The 16876-nt window shown below is 33.5% G+C and overlaps 2 protein-coding genes across 2 annotated transcripts in view; one reads left to right on the top strand and one right to left on the bottom strand.

The window, feature by feature from the left end:
* Window positions 1-2681, top strand: part of MFS3 (major facilitator superfamily transporter 3) — a 43025-nt gene extending 40344 nt beyond the window's left edge. The window contains exon 11 of the mRNA XM_089632115.1: window positions 183-2681. Within this exon, the coding sequence (XP_089488241.1) occupies window positions 183-380 (198 nt within the window). The 3' untranslated portion in view covers window positions 381-2681. The remainder of the gene's footprint in view (window positions 1-182) is intronic.
* Window positions 2682-3241: 560 nt separating this feature from the next.
* l(2)10685 (5-methylcytosine rRNA methyltransferase l(2)10685) lies at window positions 3242-16853 on the bottom strand. Its single transcript, XM_089632104.1, has 10 exons — window positions 16538-16853; window positions 16184-16370; window positions 15453-15726; window positions 14332-14510; window positions 13520-13645; window positions 13105-13288; window positions 12220-12340; window positions 11493-11617; window positions 11092-11229; window positions 3242-3443 (listed from the first exon to the last, which is right to left on the bottom strand). The coding sequence occupies exons 1-10, from the start codon at window positions 16616-16618 to the stop codon at window positions 3296-3298; spliced, it is 1563 nt and encodes a 520-aa protein (XP_089488230.1). The 5' UTR covers window positions 16619-16853; the 3' UTR covers window positions 3242-3295.
* Window positions 16854-16876: the final 23 nt, after the last annotated feature.

The following is a 16876-nucleotide window of genomic DNA, read 5'->3' as shown; positions in this document are numbered from 1 at the left end:
TAATTAAACCCACATATTACGAGCTTTTCCCACATAAGACGTTATTTTTCCATCCCTTGAAGAACCTTATAAGAGAGTTTCACTGTATACAAAATAAGAAAGTTTTTAGAACCCTTGAATTACAAAATAATGCTTTCTTGCTTCTTGAATGTGCAATGTATTACGAAATATTAATTCTTTAGCAAACCATTTCCGCCTGGCGTATCATCTTCTTTGTGACCATCGCGCTGTACATTATTGAGATCTTGGTGTACACTATCTTCGGATCTGGTGAAGAGCAGGCCTGGAATCGTCCCGCCAACACGGGAGAGGACCACGTTGAGGGACAGCCGCTTAACGACAAGAACAAGGAAGACTCCAAACTGACTGGCCGTGACTAAACCATACCCAACGATAAGCAGAAATCAGTAACAATGGCTAATTGGTAGACTACTCGAATCTAAATGAATTATTTGAAAACAATTACCTATTAATGAACAGTAGCAGATATTTATTATAAATCAATAAATGTATGAGTGAAGCTATCTTTAGACAAATAACTCAGTAGTTTCTGCTTTAATGTTGATAGGTATGTACTTAGACTTGAACATGATAATTATTAAGAATATGTTTATTTTAATCCCCATATGTGTACCCCACCAAAAGAAGAAGAAGAAAGTGTGAAATACTTATTGTGAAGAATTTATTCTGCTTTATATGAGTACCTATATTATTATGCTTGGGAAATTATTGATCTATCTATATCTTTAATGCTGTTAGTGTTCAAATGCGAAGGTTGCTTATTTCCTTGAATTAGCGACTTTTTGTATGACAATGATAACGGTGAAATATGTACCATTAATTAGGTACGTATTTCGTGTATGTATATTTAATTAATATAGAGTTATTTATTAACTTAAGTGGCATAACATATTGTTTATAAAGTAAATTTAATTTACAAAAATATCTAGCAAAACACTAATCAATTCTCGTAAAAAAGTAGAAAAAACTATTTAAGCTCAATTTGTGCACGACTTGTAATATGTATGTATTAGAAAAGCCAACAGATACTTAGTAGTCTTTAGGTAAATTGATAACTCTCTATTTGAGTAGTTATTTTATGTCTAGATACTTATACTTACACCTTCATGAACAGAAAAGTTATTTATTTTCTTTGTTTAAGTTTCAAAGAATGTATGTATGTTTTTAGAAATGGAAGTTTTTAATTTGTAGATGATTTATTAAAAAATGTAGTTAATTAATGTATAAGAAAGAAGAGCTTTGTTTACTTATAATAATGACGAAAAGAAGCTAAGGGATTAGAAAAGCATATAGCCATCCAGTTACTTGTAAGTTCCATGTGTTTCACTAAATATACCATTTTCATCAAATGAATCATATAAAATGGTGTGCACTACTGCTGTCTTGTTGCCTTTACTTGTGACTTAATTAGTAGGCACTTAAAATATTTAATTATTATTTTACACTATTGTGTAACTATTTTCTTTAGCAAAACTCCAACTTACGCTTATTTACCTGTACCAAAGCTTTGAGAAAATATCATTTATAGATTTGTTTTGCCAAATTGAACTTCGATCACTTTGAATTAATTTTCTAGACGTGGAAACAGTTACAAAGTAACTTTGGTTTATTACTACATAATTACACAGTTTGTTTTTTCTTTTCAAATTACAGAAATGAATTTAAAACAGTAGGTGGTTGAAAACAACTACTACAAATACGATCATCTGTCATGATATTTTTACTAATAATTCTGCAAATTGGCAAGACATAATTAGCACAATTGATACAATAACGTTTATTTCATACAAACAACTAAATAAATAACTCTAATGTATTGTGGATGTTGTGCTTGTAAAAATCATTAGATCATAATAATATCTTATTTATAATTCTATGTTAGGTTAGGTACCTACTTAAAAAAAACCTGACATTGTATTGTAATGACTTTAATAATGTTTATGTATTTAAATATGTATATTTTTCTTAGATATATAATTTTTTTTAGTGATGACTGCAGTACACGCGCTCTCTACTATAATTGAGGATGCAATAACAACTTACGATGAAAATTGGTGTTTTGAAAAAACCCATTAAAATTTTTTGAAATGCGTAATACTCACTTTTAATAAGTTTTTGAACTTTTGCGCATAGCTCCATCTGTGTAAAACCTACAGAAGTAATATTTACACAACAGATAAAGAAGGAATTGGAGAAAAGTCGATGGGAGCAAAAACAACTTGCGCACTTCTAAGTTGTTATCGCAGCCAATTCCTCAATTGCAGAACACATCTATGTTTTTGTTAATAATTTGATATTCTTATCTAGGTAAGACTCAATTGGTAGTCGGCATGTTTCAAAGAAATTACAAAAAAACCTACCGAAAAGTTGAAGCCAATAAGATTGGTATTGTGTTAAGTTTTAAAAAAAAGTTTTGACTTTTTTTCAATTTTGTTTTTGAATATAATTTGCCCCTCTTTTGAGGAATTAAAGACATCTGAAGGAATCCAATTGTTTATTACCTTTTTATACAAAGGGTATAAAAAGCTAGCGTGTAACGCAGTGTTAAGGCTAAAACTTTTTTGAATTATATTTTTTTACATATTAATTTTGATCTACATATAACTACTATTTTTTAATATAATGTTTTATTTTGATAAAATATACTTGTTTAAACAAAACACTCTTTTAATTTTGGAAATACTTCCACATACACACAGCAGAATGGCAAAAATAACAAATATACTGTATATATGAAGGCCTCCGTGGTCGAGTGGTTAAGATCTTCGACTACGAATGCAGAGGTTGCGTGTTCAAATCCCGGCGTGCTCAAGTAAGTAAATTTACTATGTGGAAGTTCACAATTATGTAATTCTTTAAAAAAATATATGTGTACAGTATACAATAACGTGTATGTACTAACCAAACACGCAATGTTTCAGAGTGGAAGAAACTCTCAATACTGCCAGGGTGAAAAACCACCATTCAGAATTGAAACATTGCTTTAAATGTTTGGTGATCATATCTGAATAGCCAGGTACTTCCCCATCTCCTTCCTCTCGCCACTGACAATTACCACAATTGGGGAAGCCATAGTCCTGCTAGCTCCATAAGGTTGGGACTCTTGTGCAGAATTCACATTAAAAAAAAAAAACAATTTTAAAATTTTGTGGTGGAAAACAATGGTAACATGTACAATACAATACATAAGAACACAAATTTATTCAAAATATCTTTCTGTTTACACATCATATAATATTTATACAGATGACTAATTGTGACTAATGTACCCTGACTAATTTGTCCTGACCAGTTTGGCAAAGTAAGCAGGTCCGTAGTTGGCATTCAGCTGCGGGGTGATGAGGTAGCCATACCGGGAGGCCGTAAGTCCTTCTCCAACGCTGAACAGGGATCGGATGCCCGACATACTCTTGCCAAATAATCTACAAAGAAGATAAAATTTTAGTTTAATAGCCAGATGAGATATGTACCAAAAAATATTGTTATATTGTTACTACATCGTCACCTTAGTTGGACAAGGTTCTAACAGACATATTTAAAAAAAAATGACCTTGGAATTCGAAACCATTTCTTTTGTTCATTTCTATAACCAAAATAACTTTCAGAGCCATCTGCGCTGTATTTCCGTAGATACTTGTATGGCGAAGATGTAACAACAAATTGTTAAAGCTTCTATTTAGTTTACAAGGTTCTAACATCCCTGAACTTTTTGCAATTTTCATTTTGTCTGTATATGATAGTTCATAATTTTCACGAGGTGCAGTGTAGTTTGTCACTTTAATTGGCTAGGGTTCTAACTTCGCATTATCATAATAATAACATAGCATTCATACAGCGCAGTTTAGTGTCATTTCACTTAAAGTGCGCATTACTATAACAAACTTGAATATAGTAATTTAGTATTAGTGGTCATGTTCTTAAAATAATTCCTACAGTGCACTTGTCTTTTTCTACGGGAGAACAAAACTTAAAAATCAAATGATCATCTGTGTAGCCCTGATTCATATTCCATGTTCTGAGGTGTGAAAGTTTGCAGAGACTTTCTCATAATCTATTTAACATTTTCTGATTTTGAGGTTCAATTTTGCGTAGAGTATTTTAGTTTAACATATTTCAAAGGAAAAAATATTTAATTAGAACCAGGCCCGTTGGAATGGCATTAGGGAAATGTAGTTAGAACCTTATGCAATGAATTATTATGCCCTAACAGGTTGTATTTGGTTCTATCTGCACGTTTAGGTATCTTCTAAAATGGTAAGTATGTGTCCTTTTCAAATATTTTCCTTTAAAATATGTTAAACTAATATACCTTACACAAGATTCAACCTCAAAATCAAAAATCGGTACATAAATAGATTATGACAAATTGTCTTTGCAAGTTTTGACACCTCATATCTCAGAGCAAGGTAAAGTGATGTTAGAACCCAATTCAACCAAAGTAATGGTATGTGCAGCGAGAAAATGAAAGATTCTTTCATTAATTATTATAATCATTAATCTCTATCTGAGGCAATAGAAAGAGATTAATACATAGTTTTAAGGTGTTCACTATACTTCCGTGGTAAGTAAATTACATAGTCAGTCATTCTCCAGAAACAGGGGTCAAACTTTTGCAGTTTTGTTTAACCTTTTAGCATATTTATTATACTCGACCCAAGGTACTGATTTTTTTTCAAAACACTTGTTCTATATTATCTGTATCAAAAAGTTTGTAAAACATAATAATATCTGTTGAAAATATGCGATTTTCTGTTTTACTTACCAACGGCAGTGCCTGTAAGTAAGTAAAAGCAGTATAAAGAGATTATATCACAAGAGTTCTCTGGTACTCTGATCTGGGTATGTTGTGAGGCGAAATGAGTGGGGAGGGGAAGAGAACTTCGAGAAGTAGGTACTTGACTATTCAGATCTAGCCACCAAATTCTGGTGTGCCGCAGGGATCCAATTTAGGACCCCTATTGTTTTTAATTTTTATAAACAATATTCAGGGAAAGATTAAATTCGTCCGTTTTCTACTTTTTGCCGATGACATCAAACTCTTTCTGAGAATAAGATCGATAGAAGACTGTAGAAAGCTCCAGGAAGATATCGATGCAATTATTGACTGGAGTATTGATAACAAACTTGGGTTCAACTTCCAAAAATGTTCAGTGATGTGCTTTACAAGGGCACACAAGACCATATATTTTAATTACAAAATGAAAGATACGTCACTGAAGCACATGGTGACTTGCAAGGACTTGGGAATTGTGTACGACATTCGCTTAACATTTCACGCTCATATTGAAAAGATCCGTAAATCAGCCACTAAGATGTTGGGTTTTGTCATACACAATTCGAAAGACTTGACCAACCTTGCAGTAATAAGGCTGCTTTACTTTAGCTTAGTGCGTAGCATTCTCGAGAATGGATCTCAGGTATGGGGGCCAGAGGACACTGTCTATGTACTAATGGTCGAGAAGATACAAAAAAAGTTTTTACGATACCTCTACATGAGAGAGTTTGGTTATTACCCATGGCTGTTTCCAACAGCATTTATCTCGGGAATGCTGGGTATATGCAGCCTTAGTTCCAGAAGGGATGTTGCATTACTCCTGATGGCGTATAAGCTACTAAACGGTTTAGTATCAATACCAGACATTCTGGCTAAAATAGGATTTTATGTCCCGGATAATTTCGCGCGAGGCCGCCAACACAGGCTTTTGATTCTTCCTAGGTGCAGAACTAACTTACCAATGGTGATGCCCTTGGGAAGAATCACTAGGTTAATTAACTGCCTCGCAGGAAATGTGGATATTTTCCACATGTCCTACAACGTATTTAAACGTGAAATATTATTATTCAATACTTAAAATTGTAAATCTAAATTTGAAACTTTTTTCTTTGTCCCACTTGTAAATGTACCTATTTGTTATTCACTTTTTTGTAAATGTTAATTATCGATATTGCAATGTTCTGGTTCATACTGTTTTTGCAAATAAACAATAAATTAAAAAAAAAATACGTCTAACGTCAATTCAAGCAACATTTCAATCTTGTCTATTTAATCTACTAGCGTACATAACGTAAAATACATTTTATATATTTTATTGTTGTGGTGGTTGTTGTGTTTTTGTGATGATTGTGGCAGTGGTTGTTCTGGTGGTAGTTATTTGGTGGTTGTGGTTGTGGTGGTGGTTATGGTGGTGGTTGTGGTGGTGGTTGAGGTGGTGGTTTTGGTGGGTGGTGGTGGTTATTGTTGTGGTTGTTGTTTTTGGGTGGCTGTGGAGGTGGTTGTGGTGGTAGTTGTAGTGGAGGTGGTTGTAGTGGAGGTTGTGGTTCTGGTGGTAGTAGTGGAATTGATTGTGGTGGTTGTTGTTGTTGTGGTTATTGTGGTGGTATTTTTTTAGTGGTTGTGGTGGTGGATTGGTGGTGGTGGTGGTGGATTGGTGGTGGTGGTGGTGGTGGATTGGTGGTGGTGGTGGTTGTTGTGGTAGTGGTTCGAATGGTGGTAGTGGTGTTTTTTATTTATTATGTGGTGGTGTTGTTTATTTATTATGTGGTGGCAGTTGTTTAGCGGTTGTGGTAGTTGTTTTGGAGGTTTTGTGGTGGTAGTTGTTTTGGAGGTTTGGTGGTGGTATGCTCAAAAATCTAGTAATAATAAAATTAATTGATAATGCGATAAAACACAAATTATTTAAAACTAATTGGTAGATGAAAACACAGTATACACGCAGTCATTTCAGCGTAAGAACTGTGTATTTATTTACATCAACAGGAATACCGCGTCTTTACCTACCAAGATAGGTAAACTTGCGATAACATCGTGCTCAATTTTATCTTTTTTTACTACAAAAAAAGAAATAATATAATAATAGATAAAATATAATAAAATAATAGATAAATATCGAACCACAAAAAATAAAAATAAATAATACGTTATTAAGATAGAACACAGAAAATAGAAGACCGAGCATACAGGTACAAAGTACAACTCCAAGATGAGGAAGCACAGCAAACAGTTTTGAACTCCCGCAAAAACGCAAGAGAGAACAACGTATTTGTAGGCGAACTCTTAACCCCGCACTTCAAAGAGCTATTATGGAAGACCAAGCTAAGAGCCAAAGAAAAAAATTATCTTTATACGTGGTTTAAAAACAATAAAGTTCTCACTAAAAAAAATTCTGACATTAGTTCTAAAATAATAAACATTAAACACGTCGGCGATTTACATTGTATTATCTAATTGTTTACAATCTTTGTTACTGTCTACTATATATGTAACCCCATTTATTTCAAATGGACTCACTACTAAATATAGATTTTGAACCACCCAATATTGTATAACATGTATTCAAAACTACACAAGATTTCAAAGTATTTCACACAAATAACTCGTTAAATATAATCTCCCAAAATATTAGGAGCATTCGTAAGAATTTCCGACAGCTTTACAGTTCTTTTACAAGACCTCGACTCCCATTTTGACATTATAATTTTAAGTGAATGCTGGACAGACTCTTACACCGACATCAACTTACCTGGATATTCGACATTCCATACTACTACCAAACTAAACCAAAATGACGGAATAGTTATCTTCGTTACAGAATCGCTAGATCCCTTTATCTCTGAAATAAACCTAACGGAAGCTAATTGCATCAAAATTGCACTAGGATCTGATCTATCTGTTTTTGCTATTTATAGACCTCCATGCTTCAAAAATCTCACACCTTTCCTAACTTCCCTTCAAAAACTTCTGGATGATAATTTAAACACACAACAACTCATTTTAGCCGGAGATCTGAACATAAACATTCTCAATTGCAATCCGAAAACCAATGAATATCTTAGTCTCTTAAGTCATTATGGCCTCAAGTCAACTATAAATTCTGTCACAAGAACTTCCCTCGAGTCCAATTCATGCATTGATCATATTTTTGCTAAAACCAAAAAAACAACCATTTCATCCATTATTTATACTACGGTCACCGATCACTACACTACATCAATCAGCATTCGATCTAACATTGAAAAAAAAAACAAAAATTCCTATAAACACCACACACAACGTCACGGACTTCAAATCGCTTAGGACAGAAATAAGTCATGAATCCTGGTTCACAACACTAAAAGAAAAAGACCCTAACAAAGCTCTTAATGCTTTCCTACTAACTCTAGAAATATATATTACCAAACACACCACATCAAAAACTCACAAAAACAACGCTCACAAAACATTAAAACTTAAACCATGGATGACAGCAGGGCTAGTAAAGAGTATTCACAATACAAACACGATGCACATGAGAATAAACAAAAACCCATACGACAGTAAACTAAAACACGATTACATATTTACTATATAGAAATCTCTGTAACAAATTAATTAAGCAAGCTAAATTCAAATTTTACAGGAATGAAATATAAAATGCCAGAAAGGATCCAAAAAAAATCTGGAAAGTCATTAATGAAGCAGCTTATTTAAAAACCAAAAAAAGTAACAATATTAATAAACTGTCAATAATTGACTGAAGATAGAGTGAAATACTTGAAACAAAAAACGATAGACACAAAATGGCTAATTATATTAATTCTCATTTTTCCAACGTAGGCTCAAATCTAGCAAACAAAATCCTTATCAATAACCACACTACAGTACAACTATCATCCAATCACAGCCCTACCAAACAACCAATTCATTCGTTTAATATATGTAAACTTAACAAAAAAGAAATTTCTGAACTTATCTTATCTCTCAAACCACATTGCGCTCCGGGTCCTGACAAAATCTCAAACCAAATATTGATTAATCTGCATGAATATATAACCACACCTCTCCTACATATATTCAATCAAAGTTTCAGACAAGGGATTGTTCCGGACAAACTAAAAATTGCCATTATAACGCCAATCCACAAATCTGGGGACAAAACTCTAATTGCTAACTACAGACCTATCTCACTTTTAAATTCACTATCGAAAGTTCTGGAAAAAGCAATGAAAAAAAGACTATTAATCTATCTTGATAAACATAACTTACTCTCAGATTGTCAATTCGGTTTTCGAGCTAAAATGAGTACGGAACAGGCTATATCTGAATTAACTAATTACATTGTTAAAAAGACAGATGAAGGATCCAAGGTGATTGGACCTTTCTAGATCTTGGTAAGGCTTTTGATACTATCTCTCATGACATTCTGTACGAGAAACTAAAAAAAATTGGTATCAACGGACCGCCCCTCGACTGGTTCATTAGCTATACTAAAAACAGAAAACAAATAGTAGAACTGAATAAATGCTACAGTGATCCGGAAGAAATCAAGTATGGTGTCCCTCAAGGTAGTGTCCTTGGTCCCCTTCTATTTCTCATTTACATAAACGAACTTACTGAGATTAAAATGGCATCTATCGACTATAAGATAATCAGTTATGCAGATGATACGGTAATTTTAGTCAAAGGTCCAAGTTGGGAAAAGGCCTTCAAAAATGCGGAAACCGGTATGTCAGAAATAAAAAATTGGCCCGACAAAAACTTACTTACCTTAAACATCTCCAAAACAAAATATCTAACTTTTAGCAAAACCATCACTGGGCAACCAAAAACCCTTCCGCCTTTATACCTACACCCATATACTCCCTCAAAATCCTCATACCACCTCTGCGAAAAAATAGAACATACTGACAACATCAAGTATCTAGGCTTAACAGTGGACCATAAATTAAACTGGGAACTTCACATTAACTCCCTCATAAAGAAAATCCGTAAACTATCATTTATTTTTAAAACTATAACAAACATCATGTCACAAAAACAATTAAAAAATGTTTACTTCGCGCTATGTCAAAGCCTTTTAACGTACGGTTTATCAGCCTGGGGGGGAGCCGCTGACAATTTTTTTAAGCCCCTCAACACAACGCATAAAACATTAATTAGGATTATGTTCAAAAAACCATATGCATCCAACAGAAAATCTCCTAATTACAAATAATATACTAGATATTAGGAAACTATTCATTAAAAAGATCATTCAAATAAAATGCATAAAATCCTCACCATGCCACGTAACTCACCCACATAACACAAGGGCAAAATCACAGAATCAACTTCAAGTACCAAAAATTAAAGCAACCTTTGCCAAAAAGCACAAATCCTTCCTAGCACCTTACATCTTCAACACCTTCCTAAAAGAAACCACTTACTGCAACACTCATAAACACCCAAACAGTTTACTTAAACATTTCAACACATGGTTACTACATAAAAAAGGGCATGCATCAGCAAATTTCTAGCAATCCCTTCTTAGTCTATTTCTCATTCCTTATTTACAAACATGTGTTATTTACATTTATAGTGATTTACTCTTTCTTATTAAAACTCCTTATACTTTACGCATGCCTAATTTATCAATACCTAATACTGTGGTTTAAACTATTTTTTGATATGTTATTATTACGAGATTTAGACGCTACCATTTTGTTAATTTAAAGTTCCCACGAAATTCCTGTTTTTATGTAATTATGTTTGTATGTAACTATATATGGAATACTCCATGTATATATTGATATAAATATATTTGTATAAATGTATGTGTATGTGTAAGCAAATATATGTACCCGCCTCAGAAAAGAAATCTTCTAGTGAGGCGGGTTACTTTCACATTTGCAATATGTATCATGTAATTGCAATAAACGCCCGGGTTTCCGACAATTAATTAAATTAATTAAATAAAAAATTCATACTTAATAACTTCCCATACTCAACTCATTTTTGCTAATTTTGGTAATTAATGTGTTTTTAGTTATGACGGCAGTATAAACCATGATTTAAATTATGTAATTATGGCATTTTTCTTATATCACATGGTGAGGGGTCAGAAGGGATCATTTAGGTCTACAAGTCAGTCAAGGGCTTTGGGGGTTACCCCGGGATATGACACGGTGACGTGTATGTAAGTATAACCATAGTGAGTATTCTTTACTGGACAATTTGTCCTTGTTCACAAGTTTCTATAAGTTATTTTAAATAAAGAAAGACAATAGAGAAAACTATTTAATTGAAGTGGAAAAATAAAAAGAATATATTATTACTTGATGGTGGCCCTGATTCCTTTCTCTTCGAAGGCCTGCTTTAATGCCAAGTGGACCACTCCATCATTCTGTATAGGACTCAGGGCGCAGGTACTATACACTACTGTTCCTCCCACACGACAAACAGACAGGGCGTTACTGAAACAATTTGTAAATTAAGATCAAAACTCATCCTTCTTCGTTTCGTAAAACGTGAAACTCTCTTATAAGGTTCTTCAAGATACCAGAATATGTGGAATAACTTATATGTGAGTTTATTTAGACAATTTCTGGTTCCGAGGAACCGAAAAAAACAAAACTTTTTATGTTTGAAAACTTCTTATGTGGGAACCTTATAAACAGGTTTCACTGTAAATTATTAGTTGTACATTATTATAATTACAAAGTACTTGAATACTTACCACAGAATACTAGATTGCAGTTCTGGTAACTTAAGTCGCTCTTTATTCCGACTCGGTTTGAATAAGTTATTGTCATTTTCTTTTATCGAAATGCGATCCGTTGTACATGGAACATCCACCAGAACCTGAAGATCGAGAATTGATTCAGTTTCAATACCGATAAATCGACGTTTATTAAAATATTATTTTTACAGTTTCATACAAAAAAAACTATATAAGTACCTTTTACATACTCAACAATATGATTATAAAATTTACAACAAAATATCATATTTTTTTTGTAAACGTGTTCTGCTGTGTAATTATTATCACGCGTGACAGCAGTTTCGCCTTCTGAAGGCATTATGAAACTGTGTTGAGGCCACTTACAGACGATATATTTATATTATTTTCAAAGATGTATTCTTCATGATTTTAGAAGTAAAAAAGATACATAAATTTTTTCAAAATTCCAATGTTTAGGAAGTTTCTAGGTAAAAAGTAGAATTATTTGTATGGGAAAATAAATATTCTTCTATGGAAAAATATTTTTGTAATAGAAAATAAACATTGGAATTTTGAAAAGTTATTAATCTTTTTTTCTTCTAATATCATGAAAATCATCTCCCGAAGTTAACAAACTTTTACCCCCGGACACCCTGTATATAAGGGGTGTATATAGAAATAAAATAAAATAGTCAAAACTTATTTTTTTACATTTTATGGAATATTACAGAACTGTACTTACTTTATCAAAACCTTGAGCATCTGCGAATAATACGGCATCCGCTTGAGTTATCTTCAGTCTCTCACTCCATTTGCTGTTTGATGTATAATCGTAAAGATATTCTTTGAACACTTTTTCTATTCTGAAAATTTGAATTAAAACAGTGAATTAATAATGAAAATCCGAGCGATATTTTAACCTCAAGAGCATTTCCTTATCCACTCAAGCGATAGCTACCCAAATTTGGGTTTGTGATTTTTAATGATTTTTATTTTTTATAAAACCTAAATATATGGGCTAAACGGTGAATTCTAAGTGAACTCATTAGCTTTAAACCGCAGTAGGCAGTTCATATATTTCCGTACTAATATTTGGAGGTACGGTATTAATTAAATAGAATGGCCGAATCGAAAAAAGAACACCTGGAAAGCTCGAAATCGATTGAGTGGTTAACCATAACTTAAATATGAGATTGTAATAATCTTCCCATTAAGAATTCACAGTAAACATTACATAGCATGAATATTGACAAAAAAACTGTATACACAATAAGAAATTTTCTATAATGCAGTCTCTAGTGGGCAATGGGCCCAAAAAGGTTGAGAACGTCTGTTCAGGCATATTTCCTGCCTGGCCGTGTACCGGTGCCAATAGGACTTGGGGATCAACAACATTATGTTATACTTTGGAGCACCCTTCATTGAACTGCCGGTAAAAGAAACTAGAAGCAGACCTTACAATTTATTATGGTCCTAATAGGTAATCGGATAAAACAGAACACAGAACAGGTTAGGTTAGGTAAGCATAGTTTAGGTTAAAATTCTATGTTTGTTTGTTCTTTTCTTTACTTTTCTTCGATGTTCTATTTTTTCATGGAATCCAATAAATAATACATATTCGTAAAACCTGCGAGTTCTAGAGTAGGAGGAATCGTTGGCAACCAGGAGGTCAGGGCGCAATGTCTGAAGGATAGCCAGGGACTTGCCTCCGGGGGCTGCGCACATGTCCAGGACACGGTCTCCAGGTTCCACCCCCAGGGCCAACACTGACAGGATGGATGCTCCGTCCATCAAGTAATAGTTGAACACACCTGAAACAGGGATACTGTGTTCATTATCAGGATCATGCATTATACACAATATCAAACGCATTATGATGACAAAAATCATTTTGTAACCATGTACCTACACACCTAATAAGTTTTTATACCTATTTTATATCTACTTCTCACAACTAAATTCAACTAACAGAAATGTAAAAAACCAAAGGTTGAAGTGGAAGCGTTATTTAACAAAAAATGTTTTATTATGAATGCACAAACCCGTATCTCCTGCCCTTGGTGCAGGAAAACTGGAAGTATCTTCTCCATCAAAAGCATAAACATTGAGACGTTCCGGAAACTCAAATACATCATCCTCTTCGATAGTTAAAGGGAAGTCGCTGGCGTCTGGAAAATAATTTGAATGTTCAAAGTTTATGGCATTTAAATAATGTATGCATTAGATAAAATGGGCACTGTGATCGTAAGTAACTCAAAGGTTATACTAAATTTATGAAAACCCCCGAAGCGTAGTGCTCTATGTATTGAATTTTGGGTTGGGAGGTTGTAGGTTTAAAAGGGCCCAGTAAAAGGATACTGATATGGATTTTTCACACCTGGGGACTGCAAGGTATGGGTTTTCTGATATCAGGGATGTGAAATCCATAGATGCTGCAATGCTGTGCAAAGAAACAAAATCAAATTCTGATGAAGTGTTAATTTATCAGAATTTATTTTCTTTCTCATTTTATTGTGGCAAGCATAGATTTACAGTATTAATTTATAGACTGCACCCTCTCGAATGATCTTATTAATTTGGACCTAACAAAAATGATTTTACAGCTATGGTATTGATTTAAAAAAAAATATATAGCTATAATTTTAAAACTAAAAACATCACACAATAAAAAAACATAAATTTGAATGTGAATGTGTGTGGTATATTTATAATGGTAAACGGCTAAAACAGAATATGATTGAATGATAGGTTAGGTTTGTTTGTTAGTTCATTTTATTCAATTTTCTTCAATGTACTGTTTAGTCACTGTTCTGATTTGTCATGGAACCATTTATAATTGCACAAACCAGCTAACCTGTGTAATACTTGTACTGGTGAGACTCGGGCAGCCAGTCGTCTTTGCCCATGAGGCGTGTGGAGGGGATGAAAGTCCACAACGTCGCAGAGGTCATGCCCATCTCCGGCTGCACGAGGCGTGACTCGTCCATCACCGAGTCTACAAGGCTCGCGCCCAGCGAGGCGCGCATCATTCCCCTGATGATTGTTAATGATGTTCATGGTTCAATAGCATTGATAAAGATTGAATTATACTGTAAACCTTTTAATTATAAACGCAGTGTAAATATCAAGGTTGTAATAGTAAAAACTTGACTTATTACCACGTATGTGAAAACCAGCATTAAACCGGGCTTACGACTGGTGTAACTACACCAGTGCTGAACTGGCACATAAGAATCTTATAAGTAAGACGATAATAGTTTACATAGCTGTGATGCTACTATCGCTAAGTAGATAGATAAGAATATTTCAAGAGATCCACACAAATTCACGAGGAAGCTCATCTCAGGTGAATGTCAGAGAATTTATACCAATGGGAAATCTCAATCTGAACCTCTAAGATGGGTCTTCATAAGCGGTACGGTTAAAGTTGTTAACCAAAACTTCATAAACTTTTTAGCCTGACATTCAAATTTGGATCATTCCAAATTGATATTTTTAAAACTTCGAACGGAGTTAAAAAATAAAGTTTTGATAGAATCACAGTTTTAGCTATATCCCGAATGAAATAACTGGGTCTAAGTAACAAACACTAGTTAGACAAAGAATCATCATGTTACTCTATTACAGAGTTTATACTTGGTCCTACTAGTAAAATCATCATGTTACTCTATTACAGAGTTTATACTTGGTCCTACTAGTAAAATCATCATGTTACTCTATTACAGAGTTTATACTTGGTCCTACTAGTAAAATCATCATGTTACTCTATTACAGAGTTTATACTTGGTCCTACTAGTAAAATCATCATGTTACTCTATTACAGAGTTTATACTTGGTCCTACTAGTAAAATCATCATGTTACTCTATTACAGAGTTTATACTTGGTCCTACTAGTAAAATCATCATGTTACTCTATTACAGAGTTTATACTTGGTCCTACTAGTAAAATCATCATATTAATTTCAAACAACTTACTGATTTTCAACGGATTCAGTAGGTACTTCATCTGGTAGTGGGCTTTGCCCGAGAACTGCCCCACCTGTGTCTAGCGTCTGAGGGACTTCTAATGAGTTGGTTCCTTCGTATAATCCGGCTATTTCACTGCGGGAGACCTGAGCCGCGTAGGCCTTGATTTGATCGTGGGAATTGCCATGGGTCATTGGACCAGTAGCACTTTCTACCTCTGGTTCTCCGCAATCCTCAAGAAAACGCTTGTGTGCCTCAAAAAGATTCCGCATGTTATATGCTCCTGATTAAACAATATTTAACATTAGGGTAATTTACAGTCAGCAATTGGAATTGGAAATAAATACATAATACAGGGTGTCTGGGGGTAAGGTGCGCTAACTTCGGGAGGTGATTCTACGTGATGGTAGAAGTAAAAGAGATAACTTTTCTCGAAATTCCAATGTTTAATTTCTCATTCAAAAATATTTTTCCACGAAAGAATATTTATTTTCCCATACAAACACAAACTTTCTTGCCTAAAACTACCTTAAAACGTCAGAATTTCAAAAAAAGTAATTTTTCTTTTTTACTTGCACTGTCGTGTAGAATCACCCCGGAAGTAAGCTCACTTTGCCTCCGGACATCTGCATAATTAAAATACAAACAGTAAATAACTTTATTATCTGAGCAGTTGTGACAGACTACAATTTCTGATTTTAAGCATGGATTGATAAGATTATATTTTATGACAAGTTTACCCATATTTTCCAAAGTTTCCATAGTATTCTTGTCTTCACCGTAGTTGTTAATAAGTGCGACATACTTATGCCTCCTCAGGAGGGCCTCCCTAATGGGATCCCACTGATTACCAAAAGCTGAACCATAGAAGTCATCAAAATGCTCTCTCGCCTTATCTATGGGGTGATTCTTTTGCTTTAGTACGCTCTGTAAATAGTTGAAATTAATGTTTTAACATTCAAAACTTTATTAATTTTCTAATTCAATGGTATAAGATATTTTTACAGTCACTAGATATTATCTTAATTATGGACAATTTATATGGTTACAATGTGTTCCTTTTTAGTCAGTACATAAAAGTTTGAATTTATTACCCAATGATTTTTTCCATTTTTATAACGTTTAACCGTGTAAAGCAAAAAACTTTCAGTTTTTCTCCATGTATTGCAGTACATTCTGAATATTTTACAATATCTGATAAATTTAATAAACGCAAGCAAAAATTATTTTGGACACTTGTTAACATTTCTACTCAAATGAAAAGGGTGATATCGTCGATTTGTTTTAACATTTTTTATTTATCTGTGTAATTATAATACGTAACAATGTAATATTATCTTTTATTGAAGAAATCGTCGACTTTATTCACTGTATAGGTTTGTAGGTTATGTTCGCTATGTTATTGAAATAATTTTGACATATGATTGAAACAT

The sequence above is a fragment of the Hesperophylax consimilis genome, chromosome 1, assembly GCF_061612785.1.
Source record: "Hesperophylax consimilis isolate HC1 chromosome 1, BYU_Hcon_1.0, whole genome shotgun sequence".
Taxonomy (NCBI): domain Eukaryota; kingdom Metazoa; phylum Arthropoda; class Insecta; order Trichoptera; family Limnephilidae; genus Hesperophylax; species Hesperophylax consimilis.
This window is presented reverse-complemented; position numbering and strand designations above follow the sequence as displayed.